This window comes from Phocoena sinus, chromosome 10, assembly GCF_008692025.1.
Source record: "Phocoena sinus isolate mPhoSin1 chromosome 10, mPhoSin1.pri, whole genome shotgun sequence".
Lineage (NCBI taxonomy): Eukaryota > Metazoa > Chordata > Mammalia > Artiodactyla > Phocoenidae > Phocoena > Phocoena sinus.
In genome coordinates this window covers 53,983,740-54,000,367 of record NC_045772.1, presented here as the reverse complement: position 1 = coordinate 54,000,367, position 16,628 = coordinate 53,983,740, and the positions used below count along the sequence as shown (strand labels likewise).

General features: G+C 40.5%; 1 protein-coding gene across 2 annotated transcripts in view; it reads right to left on the bottom strand.

Annotated features, from left to right (window-relative positions):
- Positions 1-10,106: 10,106 nt before the first annotated feature.
- Positions 10,107-16,628, bottom strand: part of PPM1H (protein phosphatase, Mg2+/Mn2+ dependent 1H) — a 271,045-nt gene continuing 264,523 nt past the window's right edge. For both annotated transcript variants that reach the window (XM_032645110.1, XM_032645108.1), the window contains one exon: positions 10,107-14,771. In XM_032645110.1, the coding sequence (XP_032501001.1) occupies positions 14,624-14,771 (148 nt within the window). In that variant the 3' untranslated portion in view covers positions 10,107-14,623. The remainder of the gene's footprint in view (positions 14,772-16,628) is intronic.

Sequence of the window (16,628 nt, the reverse complement as noted above, 5' to 3'; positions counted from 1 at the left end):
ACCTAAAAGTCCTTGCACATGTGCAGGGCAGTGTGCATGCCCAGTAAAGACCTGCCTGACCTTAAAGCTCTGCAAAAGCAGGAAGTGAAGGCCAAGGTAGAGTTGTGAATTGCTTTCCACAGCATTGAAGGTGTGCTCCAAATTTGATGAAAAACATTAATCTACATATCCAAGAGGCTCAGTGAACTCCAAGTAAGATAAGCTCAAAGAGATCATACCTAGACACATCACAGTCAGTCTCTTGAAAGCATCAAGAAAAAAGTAAGTCATCACATGCAAGGGATCTTCAATAAGATTAATGTCCCAAATTAAACCATGGAGGCTAGAAGGTGGTGGGATGATATATTTAAAGTGCTGAAAGGTAAAAAAAAAACCAAACTAGACAACAAACCTGTCAGATAAGAATTTGATATCTAGCAAAATTATCCTTCAGAAAATGAAGGAGAAATTAAGACATTCCCAGATCAACAACTGAATTTGTCCCAAGCAGACATGTTTTACAAGAAATACTAAAAATAATCCTGCGGGCTGAAATGAAAGGATACTAGATAGTAACTGGAATCCATAGGAAGAAATAAAGACTATATATGGGAATTATAAAAGACTGTATAAATGTACTTTTGTTTATAACTCTTTCATTCTATATAATTTAAGAGACAATGCATCAAACAATGATTATTAAATTTTGATAGGCTTATATTGTATAGAGATGTAATTTGCATGATAAATAATAGCACAAAGGAAGAGGAAAGGAAGTGTTTACTGGGGCAAAGTTTTTGTATACTATTGAAATTAATTTGGCATTATACAAACTAGGTTGTTTTAAGTTAAGATGCTAATTGTAATCTCCAGGGAAACCACTAAGAAAATAACTTTAAGAATTTAGTAAAGAAACAAGGGAATTAAAATGGTGTACTAGAAATTATTTAAAAGAAGGCAGTAACGGAAGAATAGGGAAACAGAAAAGACATAAGACACACAGAAGACAAATAATAAAGTGGTAAACATAAGTCCTACATTATCAATAGTTACATTAAAGGTATATGGACTAAACATTTCTATCAAACGGTGGAAACTGCCAGAATGAATTTAAAAATATGATCTAACTGTATTCTAAGAGACACCTTAGATTTAAAAATACAAAATGGCTCATAATGAAAGAATGGAAAAAGATACACCAAGCAAAAAATAACCAGTTAAGAGCTAGAGTGGCTATACAAATAACAACCAAAATAGGCTTTTTTTCTCTGTACTTAAGGGATCTTGTTTTATTTGATTAGAGAATGTCTTTAAAATCATATGCACTTTGTCAGTGCGTTTCTAGGAATGTCTGGCATGTTTATTGGTCAAATGCCTTGCAGATGGAAATGAAATTTTTTGAGGAATCTTCTGGATCAAATACGGATATATTTTTACTTTAATAAAACTATTCAAAGCATAAATAAAATAGACTTTAAGATAAAAATTGTTACTGGAGACAAAGAAGGACATTTTATAATGATAAAAGAGTTAATCCATCAGAAGAGGTTAACAAATATAAACATATGCACCTAACAACAGAGTCCCAAAAGACACAGAGAAAAAAATGATGAACTGAAGAAAGAAACAGACAATTCAACAATAATAGCTGGAGACTTTAAATACCTCACTTTCAATAATGGGTAGAACAACTAGGCAGAAGATCAACAATGAAATAGAAGACTTAACTGATTAGATCTAATAGACAACTACAGAACACTCTATCCAACAGCAGAATACACATTCTTCTCATGTTCAAAGGGAACATTCTCCAGGATAGAGTATATGATAGGCAATAAAACAAACCTCAGTAAATTTAAAAGGACTGAAATCATACAAAGTAGGCTCTCTGATCACAATGGAATGAAATTATTTGCTCATTTATAAAATGTGACAATATTTACGTGTGAAGAAGATAAAAGAACCCAGATCTCAAGTGCCCAGCAAAGGGCCTAATAAATATATAATACATAATAACACATAACAAGACCATAATGCATGCATGTTTTTCTTTGCCTCATTGCTGGAGTGTGGTAAATGATGGGTTAACATCCTCCTTGAAAATCAAAACAAAAAAATTTTAACTGCTTTGAGTTGGTGGCAGAATATAACTGATGGTGTCTTAGTACTGAGGAAATACAGTATCACAACCCTGATGCATCCACCACCACTGTGGCAAAAAGCTGAATATAAGACTATCTTAGCAATAAAAAAAAAGGCAAATTTATAAATTATTTTGTTTGTAACCCAATAATACAAGGTAAATGATTACTCATCTGTTTTTTCTTAATTAGAGGCCACTAGTGTATACTAATGTATTTGACTTTTTCATTCATTTCACAACAGAGAGGCAAGATCAGGCCGTATTTTCATGAATTAATACTTCTGATCAAGATATTAAGCTTGACTTTTTACCATTTTAGAACAGATCCTAGCTCCGATACAAAGCAGATTTTAGTGACAGAGTCTAAATGACCCCTGAAGCCTAAATATTTACTGTCTGTCTCTTTATAGAAAAAGTTTGCTGAACCCTAACCGAAGAATTGAATCAGTCTTGGGTGGACCTGGTAGATGATACTCCAGGAAAGACACTGAAAAAACATGCATCATCCTTTTATTTCCAAGTTTGCGTAACTTTCTCCAACTGTTTTTATCTGTGTGCCCTCAACTCTTCCTCACTTAATGTTTGAGGCAATTCCCAGGTATTTATATATGATGTTGTAATGTATATCTGAGTCTGTTTGCATTGTATTTTAAGACATACAATACTAATAATGATAGCACTTATTATTGTTCATAAGTATGAAAACAACCACAGTTAATTTTCTTTCCAATTCTATCGTGCAATTGGTAGACTTGCCAAATGTCCCCTGACTTAACGTTTAGAGCTTCCAGGAATCAGAAATTTGATTTTTTTTTTTTTCACCTAGGACAGGAGAGTAGAAATTTCACAGTTCTCCAGCATGTCCTCCCAACTTTTTTTCTCACTGACCAAACTCAAAAAGGAGGTAATGTCTAACTCAGAACTGCTAAGACTACTATTTTCAGGTTCCACAGTTCTTTAATCAGAGGTGACTGGTGACTAATATACTAGTAGTGCTTGAAGAGTGTGAAATGACTTGTTCTGAGATATTTTCCTGCTGCAACTTCTTTTCTCCTATCCTTATGTCAACAATTTCCCCAAACCCACTCCCACCTCACAACAGTGCCTTCTGAATGAGCTTATCTACTTTTACTTTTTTGTGACTAGATTTGTAAATTAAAATTTAAAAAGAGGGTAAAAGAGAAAGCTCGTATTTGTATGCCCCTTTTAGAAGAGTGTTGTCCTCCAGATCTGCATTCACACTTTCCAAAGATCTGTCCATGGCCCCCCTGGACCACCAAACTGATCAGAGCTGGTCCTTGCAAGGCAGTCAAGGTGCACCCTGCCTCCATCTCATGCTCAGTCACTATCTGAATCTCCTGAAGGCAGCCTGAGTGGAATCAATAAAGCAAAGGAGGTTAGGTGGCTGGAAAATCTCGTCAAAAGTGAAAGACATGAGGCCAAAAAATGTAGGGAGATATACTAAGAGAGCAGCAGTCTTTTCGGGGCTCTACTGATAGAAAAAGCAATTAAAAAGGCAGACTAATTGCTAGGATACCTAGTTCACTCTTTGGCCCATCACTTAATTAAATGAAAAAACTGGGATGGCGACAAGTTTGAAGTATTTTGCAGATGGGGATTTTTAGATGAGGATGAGAATTTTTTTAAATTCTCATCCTCACAATTTTAAAATTATGTTTCTACTCAGATATAAGCTAACACTCTCAAGCAACAGTCTTGGGAGCCAAAGAACCACTTGACTCTCCCAACAGTCATAAAGGTACACCATGGGATGGGCTTATCATTATTGAGAGCTTAAAGACCTTTTGTTTCCCCGGTCTAGAGTCACAGCCCCAATAGTCATAATTTTCCTGGCTTACTCACGCTCATTTTAAGCTGCACAAAGAAACAAAACATAGGTGTGGAGGAGAACTCTTGCTAAGATACCATCACAGCCACATTAGAGTCTCTGCATTATTGCTATAAGTTTGTTTCCCCCATTCATTCACTCTACCAGGTTCCAAAAGGAGGATTACTTCCCAAGTTACAAATGTACTTTCTCAATGCCATTTTCTTCTTTTAGTTGGTATTTTTAATCACTTTACCCCAAATCCTCCAGAGCCAGGTTGTCTATACTTTGTTTCAGTTATCTATTGCTGTATCATAAACTACCCAAATGTTAGTGGCTTGAAACCAAAACCATTTATTTGCTCATGTTTCTGTGGATCAGGAATCCGGGCAGGGCTCAGTGTGGATGGTTTTCCTCCCTGTCCTGTGATGTCTGTGAACTCAGCTGGAATGGCTTAAACAGCTGAGAAGGCCTCACTTATGGTATCAGACCTCTAGAGACCTAGGCTTGGAATTCTCGGAGTGTCATTTCTTCATTCTATTAATCAACGCAGGTCACAGGCCAGACCAATTCAAGGGATGGGGATACAAATACCACCTCTTGATAAGAAAAGGAGCATTTGCAAACCAACATAGAAGGCATAGTTGGCAGCCAGCTTTGGTGACAGTCTACTACAACTTTCAAGAGGTAATCTGATATGCTAAGCACTACTCGTGAGAGAATGCTAGAAGACTCCTCCACCTTCCACAGAGAAAAAAATGTCTCAAATATATCTAATCCAAAGATTGACTTTTCATTAGTTTTTGCTATTGAGTAGGGAGGAGGAGACACCATAAGCATTAGGGTAAACGTGAAGGTGAGAAGAGCTGGGTAGACTTTGCAATGAAATCATTTTTAATGTATTTTTTTTAAATCTAGTCTGCTCTTCTGACCTAAGCTTCAGATGAGCTATAGTCTACTTTTTAGCTTTATTTTGTGAATCAATCCTTTGATTATTTTTAACATTGTGTCGGCGTTTTCTACATTACTTTAACTTGCTGGACTCTAGAAGTAAGCAGAATTAGCATTTTTTGGTGTCTTGTCCCACCTGTAAGGTAACTTTTCTCTATAAGATGGTACATTTTACTAACACTTTGTAATTTTTAAAAATGCTTAAATGACAAAGGGGAGTCTTGAGTCTTACTGTCTTCAGCAAGGATACTGGTCACTAGCCCTCTCACTTAAGAATACCTCTTTGGGGGCTTCCCTGGTGGCGCAGTGGTTGAGAGTCTGCCTGCTAATGCAGGGGACACCGATTTGAACCCTGGTCTGGGAGGATCCCACATGCTGCGGAGCAACTAAGCCCATGAACCACAACTACTGAGCCTGCGCATCTGGAGCCTGTGCTCCGCAGCAAGAAAGGCCGTGATACTGAGGGGCCCGCGCACTGCAATGAAGAGTGGCCCCCACTTGCCACAACTAGAGAAAGCCCTCGCACAGAAACGAAGACCCAATACAGCCTAAAATAAAAATAAATAAATAAATAAGAAGACCCCAAGATCACTATATATATATAAAAAAAGAATACTCCTTTGGCTAAAAGGGTCAATTCAACAAGAAGATATAACATTTGTAAATATTTATGCACACAACATAGGAGCACCTAAATGTACAAAGCAAATACTAACATACCTAATGGGAGAAACAGACAGCAATACAGTAATAGTAGGGGACTTTAATAACCCACATCAATAGAGAGATCACTAAGACAGAAAATCAATAAACATATGCCTTAAATGACACATTAGACAAGGTGGACGTAACAGACATATACAAAACATTCCATCCAATAGCAATAGAACATACATTTTTTTCCAAGTGTGCATGGGACATTCTCCAGGATAGACCATGTGTTAAGCCACAAAAAAGCTTAACAAATTTAAGAAGACTGAAATCATATCAGGCATATTTTCTGACCACAGTGCTATGAAAGTAGAAATCAATTACAAGAATAAAATTGGAAAATTCACAAATACGTGGCAATTAAACAAGCTACTGAAAAAAATCAGTGGGTCCATAGAGAAATAAAAAAACCCTTGAGACAAGTGAAAATGGAAGTATAACACATGAAAACCTGTGGGATGCAGCAAAAGCCGTTCTTAGAAGGAAGTTCATAGTGATAAATGTATACCTCATGAAACAAGAAAATCTCAAATAAACAATCTAACTTAATACCTCAGGGAATTAGAAAAGAACAAAAAAAGCCCAAAGTTAGTAGAAAGAAGGAAATAACAAAGGTCAGAGCAGAAATAAATAAAATAACAGACTAAGAATAGAAATGAAGTAATAGAATAGAAAATTTCAATGAAACCAAGAGCTGGTTCTCTGAAAGATAAAAATCGACAAACCTTTAGTGAGACTCATCAAAAGAAAAAGAGAGAGGGCTGAAAGAAATTAAAGAGGAGACATTACAACTGATGCCACAGAAATACAAAGGATCATGAGACTACTATGAACAATGATATGCCAACAAATTGAACAACGTAGAAGAAATGGATACATTCCTAGAAACATACAACCTTCCAAGACTGAATCATGAGGAAATAGGACGTCCGAACAGACCAATTCCTAGTAAGGAGACTAAATCAGTAAGACCTCCCAAGAAAAACAAAAGTCCAGGATCAGATGGCTTCACTGGTAAATTCTAACCAACTTTCAAAGAAGAATTAATACTAATCCTTCTCAGACTCTTCCAAAAAAGAGGAGGGAACACTTCCAAACTCAATTTATGAGGCCAGTATTACCCTGATACCAAAACCAGATTAGGACATCACCAGGAAAGAAAATTATAGGCCAACATCCCTGATAAACATAGATGCAGAAATCCTCAACAAATATTAGTAAACCAAATTCAACCATACATTATTAAAAGGATCATACATCATGATCAAGTGGAATTTATTCCAAGGTTGCAAGGATGGTTCAATATCCACAAAACAATGTGATACATCACAGTAACAAAATGAAAGATAAAAATTATATGATCATCTCAATAGATGCAGAAAAAGCATTTGACAAAATTCCAACATCCATTTATGATAAAAAACCCTCAACAAAGTGGATACAGAGGGAATTTACCTGAATAGAGACCATATATAACAAGCCCATAATTAACATCATACTCAGTGGTGAAAAGCTGAAAACTTTTCCTCTAAGATTAGGAACAAGATGAGGATGCTCACTCTTGCCACTTTTTATTTATTTATTTTATTTTATTATTATTATTTTTTTGCAGTACGCGGGCCTCTCACTGCTCTGGTCTCTCCCACTGCGGAGCAGAGGCTCCGGATGCGCAGGCTCAGCGGCCATGGCTCACGGGCCCAGCCGCTCCACAGCATGTGGGATCTTCCTGGACTGGGGCATGAACCCGTGTCCCCTGCATCAGCAGGCGGACTCTCAACCACTGCGCCACCAGGGAAGCCCACCTTGCCACTTTTATTGAACATAGTGTTGGAAGTCATAACCAGAGAAATTAAGCAAGAGAAAGAAAAGGCATCCAAATTGGAAAGAAAGAAGTAAGACTGTCACTATTTGCAAATCACATGATAGTATATGTTAAAAAAACCAAAACAAAACCCTAAAGACTTTCTACAAAACTGTTAGAACTAATAAATGAATTCGGTAAAGTTGCAAGATACAAAATTAGTACATTGAAATTTGTTCCATTTCTATACACTAATAACAGATTATTAGAAAGAGAAATTAAAGGAACAATCACATTTACAATTGTATCAAAAAGAATAAAATTCCTAGGAATAAATTTAACCAAGCAGGTGAAAAACCTGTACACTGAAAACTATAAGACACTGATGAAAGATATTGAAGACACAAATAAATGGAAAGATATACTGTGTTGATGGACTGGAAGAATTAATATTGTTAAAATGTCCTTACTACCTAAAGCAATCTACAGATTCAACGCAATCCCTATCAAAACTCCAATGGCATTTTCCACAGAAATAGAACAAACAATTCTAAAATTTATATGGAACCACAAAAACCCTGCATAGCCAAAGAAACACTGAGAAAGAAGAAAAAAGCTGTAAACATCATGTTCCCTGATTTCAAACTCTTATTACAAAGCTATAGTAATCAAAACAGTATGGTATTGGCATGAAAATAGACACACAGATCAGTGGAACAGAATAGAGAGCTCAGAAATAAACTCATGCAATATACGGTCAATTAATTTGTAACAGGGGAGCCAAGAATATACATTGGGGAAAGGACACTCTTTTCAATAAATGGTGCATTGAAAACTGGACAGCCACATGCAAAAGAATGAAACTGGACCACTACTTACACCATAAACAATTAAAGACTTGAGCGTAAAGACCTGAAGCCATAAGGTTCCTAGAAGAAAACGTAGGTGGTAATAAGCTCTTTGACCTTGGTCTTGGCAAACATTTTTTGGATTTGGCACCCAAGGCAAAAATAAACAAGACGGATTACATCAAACTAAAAAGCTTCTGCACAGCAAAGGAAACCATCAACAAAATGAAAAAGCAACCTACTAAATGGGAGAAAATATTTACAAATCGTAGACGTTTATCTGATAAATGGTTAATATCCAAAATATATAAAGAACTCATACAACTCAAAAAAAATCAATTAAAAAATGGGCAGAGGATCTGAATAGACATTTTTCCAACGAAGACATACAGCTGGCCAACAGGTACATGAAAAAAGGCTCAGCATCACTAATCATCAGTGAAATGCCAATCAAAACCATGAGACGTCACCTCATACCTCTCAGAAGGGTTATTATCAAAAAGACAAGAAATAATAAGTGTTAGCAGGATGTGGGGAAAAAGGTTGTTGGGAACGTAAATTGGTGCAGCAACTATGGAAAACAGTATGGAGATTTCTCAAAAAATTAAATAGAACTACCATATGATCCCAGAATTCCACTTCTGGGTATTTCTCCAAGGAAAATGAAAACACTAATTTAAAAAGTTATATGTACCCTCATGTTCACTGCAGCATTATTTACAGTAGCCCAGATATGGAAACAACCTAAATGTCCCTCAAAGGATGAATGGATAAAGAAACTGTGGTGTGTATGTATTTTTGTAGATAGATTGATGATAGGGATAGAGATGGAGCTATAATAGAATATTATTCAGCCATAAAAAAGAATGAAATCTTGCCATTTGTGACAACACGGGTGGACCTTCGGGGCATCACGCCAAGTCATTATGCTATGTCTTATGAGAGACAAATCTTGTATGATCTCACTTATATGTGGAACCTGAATGATTTTTAAAAAACCTAATTCATGGATACAGAGAACAGATTGGTGGTTGCTAGAGGCACAGGGTTGGGAAGTTGGTGAAATGGGTACAGAATTCCAGTTATAAAATCAATCAATCGTGGGGGTGTAATGTACAACATGGTGACTATACTATAATTGCATAGTATTTGCTAATGACACTGTAGTACGTACTTGAAAGTTGCTGAGAGAGTAAATCTTTAAAGTTCTGGGCTTCCCCGGTGGCGCAGTGGTTGAGAGTCCGCCTGCCGATGCAGGGGACACGGGTTCATGCCCCGGTCCAGGAAGATCCCACATGCTGCGGAGCGGCTGGGCCCGCGAGCCATGGCCGCTGAGCCTGCGCGTCCGGACCCTGTGGTCCGCAACGAGAGAGGCCACAACAGTGAGAGGCCCGCGTACCGCAAAAAAAAATAAAAAAGTTCTCATCACAAGGAAAAAAAGTTAGTAATGCTGTATGGTGATGGATGTTCTCTAGACTTAATGTGATGATCGTTTCACAATATGTACACACTGCATCGTTATGCTATACACCTGAAACTAATATAATGCTGTCAGTTGTCCTCAATAAATAAAAAAAAAAAAAGAATTACCTGTTGGGAGTAGTTCTTGGGAGTAATATCCATGGTAGTTCTAAAGGCACTGGTGAAATGTACAGCTCTTACTGCTGATTCCTGTGAAGATTTATAGTGTTGGCATCCATTCCCGTCTGATTTTGAATCTGTTCACAGTTGATGACTCCCCATGAGGCCATGACCCTCTCAACTCATTCCACTACCTGGTATGAAGACACTTCTTAGTGAATTAAACGAAATGACACAAAAAGGTTTTGCTAAAGGTGTCCTATATACATATGTATAATATTTTATTTTAAAATGGCATTGAGCATATACATTTCTCTAGCTTTTTCCAGGGAACATTGCACCTAAGTTTCAAAACACACAAAATAGATCCCCTTTACTAAACGGTTTTCATTTTTGGGTTACAAAAGTCAAGGTTTCACAATCACAAAGCATAAAGGTACATGGTTCCGAAACCATTTTCAGGCAGATTCCTCTCATTCACTGTACGTAGGGTATTTTCTTGGAAATCCAGACCATGATACATTCCTTACAAATGATCTCCACTGTGGACCTCCCTGGGTTTCCGAAAGAAACAAAGAAAGTGGAGGCAAAACAGGAGTAATAGAGTAACCTCAGGACACCCCAAACACAAAATACTATGGAAGACTGGAAGAGTGGAGGACACGAGATTCTCCTTCAAGTACATCACAGTAGAAAACAATAGATTTAAAGCCTCATTTGGTCACTGTCTACCTGGGCGCTACATAAACAAAACATCTAAGACTCAAAGGCAAAATTAAAGCTATTTACACAAATCATGTGGATTATAAAGAGCAGCACTCCCTGGACTGACACTCAAACCACAAAGAGCCACCACGGTACTTACAGAAGAGGCAGGTGGGGCTGCTCATGTAGTGTCCCTTGAAAAATCCCAGTGTATGCACATAAGTCACATCACCCAACACAGAACCAAAGTACACTTGGGGGGCTTATGGCGCACAGGCTGTGACACGTCTCTGCAACTGAAAATCTTCAAAAATCCAAGTTCCTAATGTAAAATTCTGTCCGGTGGCCAGACACTGTTTTAGTATTTTCTTAGATCTGCTACCTTTTAGGGTCAGCCTGGTGGGTTTCTGCATAGATAGTGACTCTCACTGCTTTCTTCATGTGTCCCAATAGCACGAACTTACCAAAAATAGAATCTCATTAAAGTTTAACATGTTCAGTCTGAAAACAGTGGAGCTGCTTAAGGAAAGGTAAGATCCTCAGACTGTGGTGGAAAGAAAACCACTGACTACCCGTGGCCTTGTAAATAAAGTTGATTGGCAGATGAGGAAGGAGGTTAGACCAGAGTTGTAAAGATGTGAGAGATTTTTTTCCAAGTGTTTCCACGCTAGTGCTCTTGGTGAACTGAAAACCCTGCCCGAATGGCCAAGATCTGAGGCCAACTCTGGATACTGGGACTCTCATCCTTGCCCACCAGTATCTACTGACAGCTGTGATTCTTTCCAAGAAGTAAATGAATACTTAGAAGAGCACAAAAAGAATGAGCACAGCTGACCTCATGCAGCCTAATGGAGGTAAATTGCTAGGGATTAAAAAATTAAATACCCCAAATTCCCCAAAACTGTAAACTGTGGAAAATAACAAATTCCCACTTTGGGGGCCCTGTCCTATTAGACAGCTGAGTACTTGGCCTAGCCCGACTTTCACTTCTCTGTTCCCTCTGTAAGAACAGCAGTTAGGCAAGCTCAACCACAGGAGAACACACCCTCCAGTTTTCTGGGTCTGGTACTGCTCCGATTTCAGGTTTTGAGAGAACACAGGTTTGCCTGTTGCCTGACAAAATGCCACAGTGTGGATGGAGGGCAAGTTTGCTCTCTTTAAGGAAAAGAGTGTCACCAAATATTCTGAAGAGCAAGTGCCAGTCCAGCAAAGAGATTTAGAACTGAGAGAGGCTTTCATTCAAGGAAGTGGCCACACCCCTCCCCCCCAGATAACCGTAAAGACTTGACTAGGAAATCGAAAGCTTTCTATTAAATAAGACTTCCTTTGAGGCTACTAGGGCAAGCAGACTTGACTGTAAGTCAGAGACGCAAGATCACAGAACCACGTACAAATATGTTCTGCAGAATTTTGAGTGTGTTGCCTTTTGACCTTTCCAGGAATGCTCCGAGGGGGAAAAATGAGGCTAGAACTGAGTAAGCTCAATTCACAGAGCAATATCGGTGCTGGGCAGACCTGCCGCGGGCATTAACAAATCATTTTTTTTCCACATTTGATTTATTCATCTCATTTGTGGTTTCCCTCCAATCCCCCAAACTGACAACATGGCTTCAGCTTGCTACTAAGATCTTTCCACCCAAGGGGGCTTATGAGGAGAATTCCTGGACACCTTTCTAACTAAATCCAGTAGGACTAAATACTCAAAACTTTAGGATAAATTGAATCAGGGGCTTCCAGAGTTTTTGCTGAGACATGCCTTGGCAGGAAATGAATTGGAGAATTGAGTCCAGGCTGTCATGACATCTCTATGATATGCACAGGCAAACTCTGACTCTGGTGCCTTGAGTAAAACCAGAGAAGCTCAAGGTAGGGCCCAGATAGAAGCCCAGGAAATAAAAGAAGTGAAAGGCAGTGGAAACACGGGGGAGAGGTGACTGCTTGTGAGGACAGCCTCCCAAAGAAGGCAGCTCAGAGCCCTCCATGTACAACTTTCTCATTTCCGAATTCGTACGTGGTTCTGAGAGTCAGAGCAGCAACAGAAAGCGGACCACGCTGTTGTAGGATGCCTGCCTGTTTCCCCAGAGCATCTTGTTCTGCTAGGGCAGCAAATGGTTTACCACAGACTTCTCCCCACAGAGACGCTGGGGGTGGCTAAGATTTCCTGAAGGAGGAGGGAAGCCGTCAGATGACGATGACTCCCGACAAGGGACCAGTGAGTCCAGTTCTTCCCAAACAACATTTTGGCAAACACTCGGTGGGTGAATTCCCGCCATACTTCACCTGCCAGACCAGCGGTTGTCTCCACACTGTGGGATGAATACATTCCGAAGCAGGAAGGCTCCAGGACATTCCTAAGAAAATAGCTACATTCCAAGAATGTAAGCGCAGGCGACCCACCACCCAGAGGAAAGGTTCCTGTCCTCCCCTCTGCGGAAGGGACTGAACAAACAGGAGAAGTGGAACTGGCTCTCCAGCCTTCTGGGGGGAATCACACCAATGACCTCTGTCTTTCATGGGTGGGAAGCACGTCTTATTACAAAAAGTAGTCAAGATGGTGACGCTACCACAGGAGGTCTGCAGGGAGAAGACTCGGTGATTGGACGCTGCTCTATAAGGTCCCCCATGCCCAGAAGCGGTCTGCCTAAAAGTGATTTCTAAAAATCTGTTTTGCGAGTCCTCCCGGCCGAGATGCACCAGGGAGGTCTGATAGGCTGGCTGCCGCTGCCCTTGTGAGGAACACCCAGAGGTGGAGTGACAGTGGGAACAGGGGTCTCGGTACCTGGGGGGCTGGGACATGATTCCGTGGAGAAGGAACAGAGGGTCCAGCCTGAGAATGACCAGTCAGCCTGATTCAAATTCACTTTTATCAAACGGCCACTCCGAGCGGGCCTTGCCCAGATATGATGGGGAGGCAGAGACAGCGCTTGACAGAACTCTTCTCCTTAACATGTTACTTGGAGGGGGCTTGGGGACGGTGCTGGTCCACGGAACCTGGATCCAGATGGAGGAGTGGTCCTCAGATGGGGTGTGGTGAACTGACTGATACAAGGAACCTCTTAACCTGCTCGCTTCAACTCTGCTTTGTGTCTGTCCCTATGGCACAGCGGGTGGGGGAGGGCCAACCGTTCCAGAAACGAAATCCAGACTCTCCCGGAGAGACCTCACCCACACCAGGGGGGGCCCTTGAAGATGACAGAGGAACTGTGGGTCCAGAGAAACACCCATATTTCCACAAAAACACACTGATTTGGTGAGAAAATGCAACTCAGGGAAAAACTGTTACATAACAAAGACTGAACTCCATCAGCCAGGGCACCGCTCCAGATGGCGGCCTGGGTGGTGTGGGTTACGGGATATGGGGACAGTCTGGGCTGGACTTGGACACACAGATTCCTCAACACGGGCCTGGAAAGTCCCAGACCTGTTCTATGGAAGGAAAACAAGATTCAAGGAATGTCAAAAAAAAAAAAATTCCCTGCCACACCCCACCGGCACCAAAAAACAGTAGAGAGAGAGAGAGACACACACACACACACACACACACACACACACACACACACACACACACACACACACAGATAGTGTTCCCTGAAATAAATCTCAGGCTTACTAGAAGATGGGCGCTTACATCTTCTGAGGCATGATCCCCAACTCTCCAATGCAGCACTTTTAACCCGTAGGGAAGTTGGCAGCTTGGCAGGCGGAAGAGTCTTCTGCCAGTGACACCCGCAAAGGGCTGCCCCAGCTACTCTGGATAAAATAAATATGATGGATGTGCCCCCAAATGGGCAATGGCCGCCTAGGAGGCCTATGAAAGGAACCGACAGAAACACAGCACTCAGTCGTAGCCTTTATGTTTTGCTCTTGTTGAGTATCCAGACCTGTTACTAAAGAGGAAACTGAAGCCCGAGGGTCCTCTTGGAGCTCAGCCAGAGGCCTTTCAGCAGCAAGCTTCCCACCTGGGCAGGGAAGAGGTGGCATCATCTGGAACTCTGCTGGGGCACTTCCCAGCCCCGCCCTGCCCAGAGGCATCCCAGCTTTCTTCCCTTCTGTCCTTCTAAAACCCTGGGCTGTTTTCATGACAGTTTGTTTCCATGTATTAAAGGAATGACATATACAGAGATGTCATCTCCTGAGCCCAGTCGGTCATTGGATATCCGCCATCCTCTGTCCTTCAGGACGCCACGGGCACGCATCACCAGGTCTTGAGCCGCCAGTGTGTACCTGTACAGGGAGAGGCAGGAATGAGACTGTCAGTGTGGCATCAGGCAGAATCGGGGGTCAGGCGAGGCTGGGAAGGAGGCATCACTACAGCTGTATGAACTGTTTTCAAACATCCTTAAAGTCACAAAAACCTAGGCCATCTTTTTCCCAAATGTGTGATGCCTAATGTGAGACTACTAGTTAGGTGGTAGAGGGACAAGATTCTACATACAATAAATAACCTCCTAAATTGTTCTGCTTTTCAGTCCTCTTTTGAGAATTTTGATGTCAACAAAAGAGTCCCAGTTTCGTGCTGGTGTATCTTTAACACATATCTGCTCAGGCTCAGAGCTTTCTACAGCAAACAGTGTGTAGCTAAAAAAGTATACGGGAAAAATAAGAACTTTTGTTTCCAATGTTTATTTTTAGAGCCACATTGCTTTTAGGACAAAGGATCGTCATTTTCCACTTATGGTAGGGGTAAATCTCCTTTTTAAATAGTTTTTAAAAAGTGAGTTGATTTAAAGAAAAATGTTAATGATAGCACAGGTAGCAAAGGAGCATAGTAAAAATGCAAAGGTTTTATTGGTACATGACTGGGAAACCTCGGTGTGGTCAAGCTGTACCATCCACCGTCTCATCAATGCCACACTCTTCTCTCTTCACCACTGTAAGTACAGTGAGGGATCCCCAAGAATTTGAAAATAAGATTGCTCACTGAGACTTAGAGCATAAACTCAAAGAAGAATTAATGACTATGCCATAAATGGATAGAAAGCATTAAAATCTAGAAAAAGACTAATGTGGGAGGTGATTTGGGTGTATGTAGCCTAGGTTAGCCTGGAGGCCTAAAACAAAGAGACAAAAACATTGGCAGGTGTCTGTCCAAATACAGATTGAGGCAGAGGGAGTCTTATCCAACAGATTTCAAAGAAATTTAGTTCCACTGTTAGGACCATATTTAGTGAGGATGGATGACTCTTAGCTTCTGCCATAGAATATACAGTTTCCCTCGATTTTGATTTCATGTTCACCATATAACCTTCTAATTATGATCTGCCTCCCTGTGTGGCCTGCCGACAGAGAAAGAGTGAGCTAGTCATTTGTACTTTAAGAACGTCAGTCCAATTTCTCCATATAAACGTCAACTGGCATTTCTTCAGTTTGCAGATCAATCATGAAAGCTTGGTTAAGGTGAGCCCAGCTCTGATAATGAATCTGTTCTTTGAGTGTTGATTAAACCAGTTTCCGAACCTAAGAAGCTAAAAGCCAGCCTCTGGTAAATCACCAAGATAATAAATGTCACCCTGTAAGGAAGGCCTCTTGGAAGCCAGCCTGTGGACCTTAAACAACAGACCACCCTGATGTTACTGTGGCCTTTCCCTGCTTGGAATGTCACTCGGCCTTGCCTTCAGAACTGTGAGTTATGGGATTCAGAACACCAGAAGCCTCTTGCATTTCTTCTGTTAAAACCCCTTATGGATTAAGCGACTCTCATGCTAAAAGAGACCTGCATCTAGCCCCATTGTTACATTACTTAAGAACAAGGTCTGTAGCAAATAATCTCAGGATTGTCAAGATTCGAGGCTGTGGAGTCTCTGAGACTCAAGTCTACTCAGACAGCCCAGGCAGAGAGAGGTGTAGCACACACTAAAGGTGGCAGAGAGAGGCTATTTTAGTTAATACAAAATAAGTGACTTTCCTCCTAGAGGATGGGTGGTAGGTGAGTAGGAGAGACACCTTTTTCTATCCTTATTGAGAGAATTATCCGTTTTGAGGCAGAAGTATCTCCAGTTACACTTGAGGGAAGGGGCCACCAGTTAGCCTTCTGAGGATTCCCTTCCTACTGGGATCACGAAATCAACAGAAAGGACTCCA